Source organism: Eimeria acervulina, genomic scaffold, assembly GCF_000499425.1.
Source record: "Eimeria acervulina Houghton genomic scaffold, Eah_scaff841, whole genome shotgun sequence".
Lineage (NCBI taxonomy): Eukaryota > Apicomplexa > Conoidasida > Eucoccidiorida > Eimeriidae > Eimeria > Eimeria acervulina.
The window spans coordinates 1-11,958 of NW_013549568.1; the positions used below are offsets into that span (position 1 = coordinate 1).

General features: G+C 39.3%; 2 protein-coding genes across 2 annotated transcripts in view; one reads left to right on the forward strand and one right to left on the reverse strand.

The window, feature by feature from the left end:
* Positions 1-819: 819 nt before the first annotated feature.
* Positions 820-4,190, reverse strand: EAH_00050370 (hypothetical protein, conserved; the record flags this gene model as incomplete). The annotated part of the gene is made up of 7 exons (XM_013394275.1): positions 820-1,004; positions 1,337-1,463; positions 2,068-2,109; positions 2,529-2,606; positions 2,827-2,919; positions 3,158-3,293; positions 3,517-4,190. 7 exons carry the CDS (start codon positions 4,188-4,190, stop codon positions 820-822), a joined length of 1,335 nt encoding a protein of 444 aa, XP_013249729.1.
* A 3,760-nt stretch (positions 4,191-7,950) lies between these two features.
* EAH_00050380 (glutamyl-tRNA synthetase, putative) overlaps positions 7,951-11,958 on the forward strand; it is a gene marked incomplete at both ends in the record, with an annotated part of 6,673 nt that continues 2,665 nt past the window's right edge. The window contains 6 exons of the mRNA XM_013394276.1: positions 7,951-8,223; positions 8,464-8,711; positions 9,051-9,262; positions 9,552-9,693; positions 10,136-10,290; positions 11,148-11,287. Of these exons, the coding sequence (XP_013249730.1) occupies positions 7,951-8,223; positions 8,464-8,711; positions 9,051-9,262; positions 9,552-9,693; positions 10,136-10,290; positions 11,148-11,287 (1,170 nt within the window). The remainder of the gene's footprint in view (positions 8,224-8,463; positions 8,712-9,050; positions 9,263-9,551; positions 9,694-10,135; positions 10,291-11,147; positions 11,288-11,958) is intronic.

The window sequence follows — 11,958 nt, forward strand, 5'->3', positions numbered from 1 at the left end:
TATATATAGATATATATTATCTATATATAGATATATACAGATATATATTAATATATATACAATATATATAATATATCTAATATATATTATATATATATAGATGCATGCATTGAAATGCATGCAAGAAAGGAGGCGGCGTCTTCATTTCTGTTGATGCAGCACCGTGGGGACAAAAAAAATCTGCTGCGCACTCGTTGCTGCTGCTGCTGCTGCTGCTGCTGTTGCTGTTGCTGCTGCATGCACTGGGGCTCTCAGGTCCCTCCCCCGCGCCACCCTTAGCTTGGCTAGGTAGCTAGCTAGATAGCTAGCTAGCAAGCTACTTAGCAGGCTCTCGTAATAACTAGCTAGCCAGCTATCCGGCGAGCTAGCTAGCTAGCCGTATACATAGCTAGCCAGCAAGCTAACTAGCTAGGTAGCTAGCTAGCCAGCTAGCTAGCTAGCTAGCTAGAGAGCTAGCTAGCTAGATAGCTAGCTAGGTAGCTAGCTAGCGATGCTTGAGTGTGGTGCCCCTGAAGGTGAGGGCCCCACGATAATAATCCAACAACGTCGAACGGCTCCAGACGGCTGCTGGCCGCACGTGAAGGGACGCCGCTAGCTAGCTAGCTAGCCAGCTAGCTAGCCAGCTAGCTAGCTAGCTAGCTAGCGAAATAGATAGATGATGAGCTAGCTAGTTAGCCAGGTATCCACCCTTGTAGCTATCCAGTTGTATTGTTAGCGAGGCAATTGTTCGTGTAGCTAGCTAGCTAGCTAGCTAGGGACATAGCTAGGCCTCCAGTTCGGTAAATATGTAGGTAGGTAGGTAACTAGCTAGCTAGCTAGCTATCTGAGCGTAGGTGTTTGAAGAGCAATCTCCTGAAGATCAAACGCTAAAGCTTGTGCTGGCAGCAGCTCTGCATATGCATCTCTGGCCGGTAGAAAGACCTCTTCAGCTGCGCTGAAAGGCGAAGGGCTTGCTGCTGTCGACGTATCACAAATCTCCTCCCCAGACACCCAACTTCGAGACACTGCATGCATGCATGCGCAGCAGCAGCAGCAGCAGAAGCAGCAGCAGCAGCAAAGCAGCAGCAGCAGCAAAGCAGCAGCACAGGCAGCAAGAGGAAGAGAAGCCAGGCATTAAAAGCATAAATAAATAAATAATGTATAATATATAAAATAATAAAATATTTGTTTGTCTTTGTTTATATAATTATTTATACACTTAATATAAAAATTTGTTTTTCTTTTGTCTTAATTTATAATAACTTTTAACAAAACAATATGCATATCAAACTCAAGCATTTGTTGTGTATATTTGCATGCAATTAAAGACAAAAGAATAATAATAATCTTTACTTACTTCTAGGGCTTTTAATTAATGCAGCAAGTCGTCTCTGTCTTACTGCTTCATATCTAGAAGCAGCGTTTAATACTTTGAACCTCCAGTCATATAAACTGCAGCCTAACTGTGCTGCGTCCTCCATATCCTAAAGAGAAGTAAAAATAAATTATATTTTAATTATAATTAATAATAATAAATAATAATAATTTAGCTTTATTTAGTACTTTGTTTTATTCATAAAGAATAAATAATACTTAAAAAAAATAAATAGTCATGAGAATAAATAAATAAATATGTAATATAATAACTTTGCTTTATTTTGATTTTTTGTTTTATTCTTCAAGATAAAATAATAAAGATATCAGAGGTATATATTTAATGCATTAATAATAATATAAATAAATCTAAAGACAACAACTTGTGTGGTTTTATTTAGCATTTTATTTTTATTCATCAAGAAGAAAGAAGCAGAAGAAAATATTAAAATAATACCTTATTATAAATAATAAAATAAATAAAAAACAAATAATATATTTAATAAAATAAATAAAAAGCAAATAAAATAGGATAAAGAATAAAATGAAAACAAACAAAAACAAAAGAATTAAATAAATTATAAAACAATTAAAAGAAGAAAAAGGATAAAATAAACAAAACAAAATAAAATAAAGAATAAATAAATAAAATAAATAAAATAAATAAAATAAATAAACAAAATAAATTAAAAAAATAACTAAAAGTATATTTACTAATTCCAGCCCATCAGATAAAGCAGAGGCCCAGGGATGCGCCTGCAGCAAACAGCAGCAGCAGCAGCAGCAGCAGCAGCAGCAGCAGCAAAGAAAAGCAAAAATTGAAAGCAAGTAAATTATTCTCCTCAGGTGTATCGACAGATAGAAATGGTGGCTCTTCGCTGCGGCACTCAGGCACCGGCAGCAGCAGGAGCAGCAACAGCAGCAGTAGCAACAGCGGCACCAGCAACAGCAGCAGCAACAGCAGCAACAGCAGCAGCAGCAGCAGCAGCAGTAACGCCACCACAATCACCACTAGCAGCCGCGGCAGCAACAGCAGCAGCACCACCCCTACCACCACAACCAACAGTAGAGGCAGCAGCAGCAACAGCAGCAGCAGCAGCAACAGCAGCAGCAGCAGCAGCAGCAGCAGAACTTACTGCTGCTGCAGTTAGAACAACTCTTCCGTCCATGAATACCCAGGAGGCCTCCGCGCCTCTCATTTCAATTCCTCGCTTTCGTATGCCATCGAGAAAAGCAGACAGAGAAGTCGTGCTCTGAGCATCAAACCCTAAACCCTAAACCCTAAACCCTAAACCCTAAACCCTAAACCCTAAACGATAAACTCCGGCACAAAGACTTTGAGCAAAGTTCGGCGCAAGCGGGGAAAATACGAAAGGGGATGACTCGTCTACAACAAGAACAAGCAGCAAAATCCTAAACCCTAAACCCTAAACCCTAAACCCTAAACCCTAAACCCTAAACCCTGATTCGCACTCGAGTAGTTAGCGAATCCTCGCAGGCTCCCTCGCCTTTGCCTTCCATAATCGAAGAAGTGTCTGTTGCTGGCGAGTCGCTTCCCGTCACCGTCTGCAAACATCAAACCCTAAACCCTAAACCCTAAACCCTAAACCTTAAACCCTAAACCCTAAACCCTAGACGTTAGCGGGTGCACGATAGACAGCAGGGTCACCGTGGATATGAGCTATTAACAGCAACACTGCAAAGAAGCATGTGCTGCTGTTGCTGCTGCTGCTGCTGCTGCTGTTGCTGCTGCTGCTGCTGCTGCTGCTGCTGAGGTGTCTGTACACCACAGGCTGCGCCTTACAGAGGTAGTTGTTGACCCCAAACTCGAGGCAAAGCGCTGCTCTGCTTCGCCGAGCAGCGAACCCTCCGCATTACTCTGCTGTCTGCAACCCAGCGAGAAGTTCAGCTCTGAGCTCTTCTGCAACTCGCTGCCTTCCCTGCAGCAGCAGCAGCAGCAGCAGCAACAGTAATAGCAATAGCGTAGGATACTTAACTGTGTTTATAGAAAGGAGACTGCGCAGCAGCAGCAGCAGCAGCAGCAGAGCAGTTTGCATTCAGCGTCAACACTAAGAGCAGCAAGAGCAGCAACAGCAGCACTTTCTGCTGCTGCTGCAGCTGCAGCAGCAGCAGCAGCAGCAGCAGATTAGCTTGCATTCTTACTGGACCCCAAGTAGGTGGGTGACTCCAAAGTCGTTCGAAGCGACGACGAGGAGATTTGTTTGAATTACAACGCCGCCTTCGAACCCAAGGAAGAGCTTCTGCTCTTCATTATTAGCATTTGGCTGCTGCTGCTCTTCACCCCAGATTTGCTGCAGCTGTCTGCAACCCCAGAGATAAGAAATACCTCCTCCTGAAGCTCTCGTTAGATGCTCAAGCAGCAACTGCTTCAACGCTGCAGCAGGAAGACGCATAGGGCTCTCCCCCGTCAGACTACAGGGAGAAAAAGGAGATAAAATAGAAGACTCATTCGCCCGAGTTGCTGCAATAACTGCACGATAAAGCTCTGAGTTAATTGCTCGTAAAGCATCCATACACCTGGCAGTTAGCAGACATGGTTCTTCTTCGCGCTTCTGCTGCTGCTGCTGATCATGCTGCTGCTGCTGCTGCTGCTGATGCTGATCATGCTGCTGCTCGTGCTGCTGCTGAATGTCTAATACACAGACGGCCCGCCCTGTACGCGTACGAATAGCAACTGCAGCAGCTAAGCCCCCCAATGAACCCCCTAAGACTACCACAGGCACTGTAGCTGGCTGAGCCTGCTGCAGCATCTCGCACTCTGAGAAGACCTCTGAGGCGTCGCCTGCAATAAGAGAGCTCCCGCTTCCTTTCTTCATTTTCTTTCTTTTCAAGAAAATAAACTAGTTAATCCTTCGAGGCGCCCAAGAGCACGTAGCAGCAAACAGACAGCCGAAGCACAATAAAACCGCTCTGATCCTGGGGGGGCCTTAATGAAGAAGCTAAATGAGAAAAGTATTCAGCAAACTGCAAAATAAAGAGAAAAAACACGAAAGGCTGTGAGGAGGAGGCGAGCTGTTTTCGGTGTAAACAGCAGCAAAACCAGGAGGAAGAGAGGATGTCAGGGAGAGTAAAAGATGCAGAAATATACTTTAGAAGTATACGCCCTTAAAGAAGAAGTTTTAAAGGGAGTTTTTCTTCAATTTCTGTCGTGATTACCAGCAAGCAAAAGACGCAGAACCTCAACGGCAGCAGCACCTGGACTATATAAAGAGGTTTAGAAAACCTCTTTGGAGTAAAAACGTCTGAATAGAGATACAGAAAGGAGATAAACCTCAAAAACTCCTGAAATAAATCCAAAGAAACTTGAATGAAGCAGAAGAAGTAAAATAATACCCTGAAACCGAGAGCACCCGTATTGTACGAAATGAGGTTTCTGTTTAGAATATACACTGCAGGGCCATTGACACTGCTGGAAATACCGTATTTAATTGATAGGCATTGAATAATTTAATATTTTTACCGAGAAAGCAGTAAAAAATACACCTATTTGCACCAGAGAAACAGCAAAAATTGCAAGTATATCTGCCGAGAGCCACTGCCGCTGCCCCTTGAACGAAAAAACGCAGATTCAGCAGTAAATTATGAGATCTCCCCGCCTCAATTTATATTAATTTCATCAGACGAAGCCAAAGAAACAAATGAGACGGTAAAAATAGAAAATTATTCATGAAAACATCTGAGAAACTGCAGCTTTCTATACGCTCACGACGTATACCTGTCTGAGGCATAGCAGCTGCGCGGTGAGGGCGCAGCAGCTTACCACCAGCTTTTCGGTGCGTAAAACAACCTTAAAAGGTTGAAATAATTTTTTTTTAATTAAGTTTAAGTTTTTTTCTAAAGTATTTTTATAAATTTACAGAAATATACACCAAATAGCACTCCTTTAGACACCCCCTAATTAAACCCGTGCATCATTCATTCATTATTCAACATTCACTGGTCGCGCCGACCGGACCACCGACTTTTATCCGTGAAATTTTGAATAAATTGCTAGAAATATAATTAATTAACGCATTATTAATTATTTATTTCTTACTGAAAAAGTTTCTATCACCTATTTCAGCTTCGTACAGATACAGCGCAGCAACACAAACCGTGCAGCAAGTCTTCCCTAATAACTCCAGCACGGGTACAAAGTAATATATTTAGAGAAACATCTTCACACGCTGCTTTAATGCACATTTAAAATTAAATTAATTTGAAATCAACGAAGAAAAAACAGAAAAAAATAGACAGAAAATCACCAACAGACAGCAGCACTTCATTATATTCAAGGGGGAGAGCGAAGGCGACTTAACAAAGGGCGTCTAAAGCTGCAATAGAGTTGAAATACATAAATAATATATAATAATATTATATAAATAATATTATATAATATAATTTTGATAATATTATTTTGTAGAAATAATATTTTAATAACTTTTCAGTCTCCAAAAGACCTGGGTGTGATGCCTGTGTGGGGAGAGGAGACAGCAGATTCTGTAAACACTGCTGCAGCAGCACAACTTCGTGCTGCAGCTTCTGCTGCAGCTGAAGCAATTGCTGCTGCAGCCGTTGATGCTAGTTATGCATGCACCCCACAGATAAAAATAATAAGAAAGCCAGGCAAGCCGCCTGTTGATGATGGTGGGTGCATTAATAAAACTGCATGCCATTAATATTATACACTTCCTTCTCCCTCAGTTGCTAAGCTGCAGCTACGTATAAATATAGAAAATTAAATAGAATAGGAAGTCTATACACAGTTGAAGCCAAGCTGAGTTGACTGCTGCATAACAAGTCAGATCCTTCAACTGCCAGATAGCTGCAGAGAGCTGGGGCTAGCTGAGGACTGTATGTAGCTGTGGCTAGCTGTGTAGCTAGCTGTAGTTAGCTGCAGCTAGCTATAGCTAGATGTAGCTAGCTGCAATTAGTCTAATGAGAAGAAAGCTGCCCCTGTTAGATATCCGTTTGAATTTTCTTCAGTTACTCCAACGGTGTTATTTGTCTGTTATCTATTTACATTTAGCTATTTCTTATATTTATTCATTTATGTTTAATTATTTATTTGTATGTATTTATTTATTTATTCTTAGTTATTTACTTAAGGGCATTTAACTACTGTTTATGGTGATGGGCTGCCTTCATCGTTTCAAAGAGGGTGTAGGGTTTAGGGTTTAGGGTTTAATCCTAAACCCTAAACCCTAAACCCTAAACCACCGGCCCTCCTCAGCAGCAGGTGAGTGATCTCTGCTGCGGTTTGACAGGTTTAGACGATGGGTATGGAGCTGCATATACACCTGAATAGCAATTGAGGTGCATGTGCAGCTCGTTAGAGCAGACTTTGAATAAAAAAGTAAGAAATCAGTTAAGATTAAAACAAAAGAAGAAAAAAGTAAATAAAAGAATTAATATACCCCTGAGAAGAACAAGCGACCTCAGCGGACGACATAAATAAAACGAACAAACAAACAAACAAACAAACAAACAAACAAAAACAAATAAATATTAGAAAAATAAATATTAAAGAAGAAGCCATGCAAAAAGAATATTTTTGCTGCTTTTCTTCTTCTGAACAACCTGTTTTCTATGTAGATCTCTATATCTTTATTACTATATTTTATATAATTACTCTGTTATTATATATATATATATATATATTTATGTATTAAGTACATTTACACCATTCTTATTACATTTATATAATTATACTCTTATCATTGTGTTATATATCTTTATATCTTTATATCTTTATTATATTTTTAAAATAGCTTTTACCTTATTATTATATTTTAAGTTCTTATATGCTTATAGTTGCATTGTATTATTATATTATTATATTATTATATTATATTACATTATATATCTTTATATCCTTGTTGTTCTATTCTATTAATTATATCCTAATTTATTATCTAATATGTATAATTATCTCATTCTTATTGTATTATATAAAAATATATTCCTATTCTTATATTTTATATATTTTTATATTGATTATATCACGTATGTATATATATATATATCTATATATATATGCATATATATGCATATATATATATGTATGCATATACATATATATATATGTATACATATATATATATATATATGTATGTATGTATATTAATTATTATTTTATATATACTTACGTCCAAGAATAGTCAGTTACACCGTTAATTTTTATAGTATATATAATAATATCATAATTATTATGTTAAATATAATAATATAATAATTTTAATAGCCTTATATATAAATATATAATATTTATTATATCATATATCCTTATATCTTGTATTCTTTTTCATAACTAGTGATGTCTCTACCTCTCTCTTCTGCGTTGTTATTCAAATATTTTGTTTAATAATTTTAGATAATCAAAATAAATTAAATAAATAAATAATATACAAAGAAAAACAAACAAAAATTCTGCTGCATGCATGCATGCATGCAGCCCCAAGCCTCCTGCTGCATGTTGCTGCGTTTGTGTGTCTGAGTTTAAAAGAGGTGAAAAGGCATGAAAAAAGCTAAAAATATATATAATTTATTCTTTTATTATAAACAAATGCAAATAAAATTAGTATATAACCCGCAATCATGTCTTCAGAGGGCTTCTCTGTCTTATATAATCAGCAGCAGCCTCCGCTGCTGCTGCTAGCAGCAGCACAGCTGCAGGGCATCTCTTCTAAACTTCTTCAGTTCTGTGCAGTCCCAGACTTTCAGCCCTCTGGGTTCGTCCTTCTACGCAAGCAGCAGCAGCAGCAGCAGCAGCAGCAGCAGCAACAGGGAGGGGTAGAGGCTTCTGAGGTTCTTCTTCCGGAGTACGAAGCTGCAAAGCGTATCGCCTCCATCACAGCCCAGGGACAGACAGTGAGCAGCACCTCTATCAGCAGCAGCAGCAGCAGCAGCAACATCAGCAGCAGCAGCAGCAGCAAGAGATGATCCGTCTTTGCTGCAGCATATGCAGCATCTTTGTGTTTGTTCTTGCTCTTTTCTGACGCTTTAATTACCTCAGGGTCTTCCGCAATCATTGTCTCTCGTGCTGCTTGTGCTGCTGCTGCTGTTGCTGCTGCTGCTGCTGCTGCTGCTGCTGATGTGTGTTTGCTGCAGCTTCTGCCTGATGCTGAAGGCGAAGCACTATTATTTGCTTTGCTGTCTCTCTTATCGGGTGTACCTTATTCGGGGTGTCTGTACAGCTCAGGGCCTTTAAAAGAAGCAGCATTAAAAAAAATGAACAGTTATTTATCTCTTCGAACTTTTCTTGTTTCTTCGCGTTTGTCTATTGTAGATATTGGGGTGTATGTACACCTCCGAGCAGCAGCAGAGACTGAAGCTGCTGCGAAGCAAATTCACAACTGGTATTATATATTAACACAAAATCAAAGAGTCACTGCATCCTTCTGCTGCACCAAATCCTGCTGCTGCTGCTGCTGCTGCTGCTGCTGTTGCTGCTGCTGCAGGGGTTGTTGCTGTTGTTGTACGAGTGGTAGGCACACCGAGTTGCTGCTGCAGCTTCAGCAGCAGCAACTGGGTGTGCAGACCCTTCGCCACAACAGCATCAACAGCAGCAGCAGCAGCAGCAGCAGCAGCACGAGCATCAGCACCAGCACCAGTACTAGCACCAGCATCAGCAGCACCAACATGAGCAGCAGCAGCATCAGCAGCATTAATATATATGCTTGTGTTGCTGCGTAAAGGATATCTGCATATCCCTCTGTGCACCGATGGTTTACATATATTAACGGGGTTAAAGAAATACGAGGAGCAGTCGAACGGGCGCTGAAGCAAAAAGCTCTAGGACCCAGACCTACTGCTGCTGCTGCTGCTGCTGCTGCTGGATCTGGAGCAGCAGGGAATACAGCAGCAGCAAATGGGAAGGCTAAGGCGCAGACACAGGCGTCTTACGAAGGTGAGCGAAGAGGCAATGCGTGCAGCAGCAGCAGAAGCAGAAACAGCAGCAGTAGCTGCTGCTGCTGTTGCTGCTGCAGCTGCAGCTGCTGCTGCATTGCTTTGCGTTTGTGCGTGGTGACGTTTTGTTGGTCTTTGAATTTTTTTTGACGCAATCAAATAAATAAAATAAATAAATTAAATAAATTAAATAAATTAAATAAATTAAATAAATAAATAAAATAAATTAAACAAACAACTAAATAAATAAATAAATAAATAATATGTTTATTGATTTATTATGTCTATAGGAAAGTTAGAGGGCGCTGTAGAGGGCCGCGTAGTAACTCGTTTCCCACCCGAGCCTTCAGGCTATTTGCACATAGGGCATGCGAAAGCAGCATTATTAAATTATTATTTTAAACAAAAGTATAATGGGAGGATGATATTCAGGTCAGCAGACACTTCAATCCGGTACCAGCTGTATATACACCTCATTCTATATATATATAATATATATTTATTTATTTATTTTACTTTCAATGCATGCACGCATGCTGCTCTTTTTATTTGTTTGTTTTAATGTTTTTATAAGGAATATAATATTGTGGTTTTGTCGGCATACAATCCACAGCAATAACGCTATGCTGCTGCTGCTGTGGATGCTGCTGCTGCTGTGGATGCTGCTGCTGCTGCTGTGGATGCTGCTGCTGCTGCTGTGGATGCTGCTGCTGCTGATGCAAGCAAGAACAATAGTGTGTTACTGCAGCAGCATCATCAGCAGCATCAGCATCATCAGCAGCAGCAGAGTGAGCAGCAGGAGCACATTTCCCGGCTGAGCAATTGAATTGACTTAGTTAAATGATTATATGCATGCATGCATGCATGCATGCAGGTTTGATGATACAAACCCGAACAAAGAAAACATTGAGTTTGAAGAAAGCATCATCGAAGACACGAAACGCCTCGGAGTGCAGTGGGATCAACTTTGTTATACTTCCGATTATATACCCCGACTCATTGATGCATGCACATCTCTCATTCAAAAAGGTAAACTCCTGCTGCTGCTGCTGCTCCTGCTGCTTATGTTGCTGCTGATGCTGATGGTGCTGATGCTGCTGGTGCTGCTGATGCTGCTGATGCTGATGCCGATGCTGCTACTGATGCTAATGCTACTGATGCTGATGCTGATGCTGATGCTGCTGATATTGTTGTTGTTGCTGCTGCTGCTGATATTCTTGCTGCTGCTGCTGTTGATATTTTTGCTGATACTGCTGATATTGTTGCTGATACTGTTGCTGATATTGTTGCTGGTGCTGTATCTACTGTTGGTGCTGCTGCTGCTGTTGCTGCTGCTGCTGTTGTTATTTGTTGCTTGAAGGTTTATTTTACGTTGATGATACACCCAAGGACGAAATGAGAGAACAGCGTAGTAAAGGGGTACAATCAGCATCAAGAGACAACTCAGTAGAAGAAAATTTGCGACGATGGATAGAGATGCAGCAGGTAATGAAGCATAAATAATATTTTGAACGTCTTTTTATCTTTTTAATATTTTTGTTTTCGGCTTTACGCCTATGTTTAATATTTATACTTTCTTTATTCTCATCATTAGCCGTTTGGAGTCGCTGATGCTGATGCTGATGCTGCTCTATCTGCTGCTGCTGCTGCTGCTGCTGCTACTGCTACTGCTCCCTGCTGCTTTATCTGCTGCTGCTGCTTCCTGCTGCTTTATCTGCTGCTACTGCTTCCTGCTGCTTCATATGCTGCTGCTGCTGCTGCTGTTTGATATGCTGCGTGATAGGGTAGCGAAGAAGGTGTTCGTTGCTGCGTGCGGGCGAAGATGTGTGTAGACAGCAACAACAAATGTTTGAGAGACCCGGTGATGTTTAGGTGTATTGTTGAAGTTTCGCATCATAGATTAAAAGATACCTTTAAAGTTTATCCTACTTATGACTTCGCCTGCCCTGTTGTAGATGCTTGGATGGGTGTAACGCATGCATTACGAACGAATGAATATGCAGATAGAATACCGCAATATCATTGGGTAAGACTCAAAGTTTATATATATATAAATATATATATATATATATATATATATATTTATTTATTTATTCGTAAGAATCAGTTGATGTTTATATAGTTTTCTACTTCATCTTTGATTATGTTATTTATTTATTCGTAAGAATCAGTTGATGTTTATATAGTTTTCTACTTCATCTTTGATTATGTCGGTAAATATTTACTTTTCAATCTTTAACTTACTCTTATCCTTCTTATCTCCCTTCTACTCACCATCTCTTCTTTTTTGTATAAGGGTTTAGGGTTTAGGGTTTAGGGTTTAGGGTTTAGGGTTTAGGGTTTAGGGTTTAGGGTTTAGGGTTTATATCATTTCCTTCCTAGTCTTTGCCTCCTCATTCATTTTATTTTTTAATTTTATTCCTAAGTGCAAATATATATATTTATTTTTTTTATCGTTATGCATATCCTTTTGAATGATCTATTTATGTATATCTACGTATATGTATATGTATGTATATATATATTATCTACATTTATATCTGTTTATATAGATTATTTATTTATTTATTTATTTATTTATTTATTTATTTATTTATTTATGCATTTTCGGATATATTTATGTACTGATTTTTAACTTACTGATTAATTTGATTGATTAATTGTATATATATATATATTTAAACAAATTAATTAATT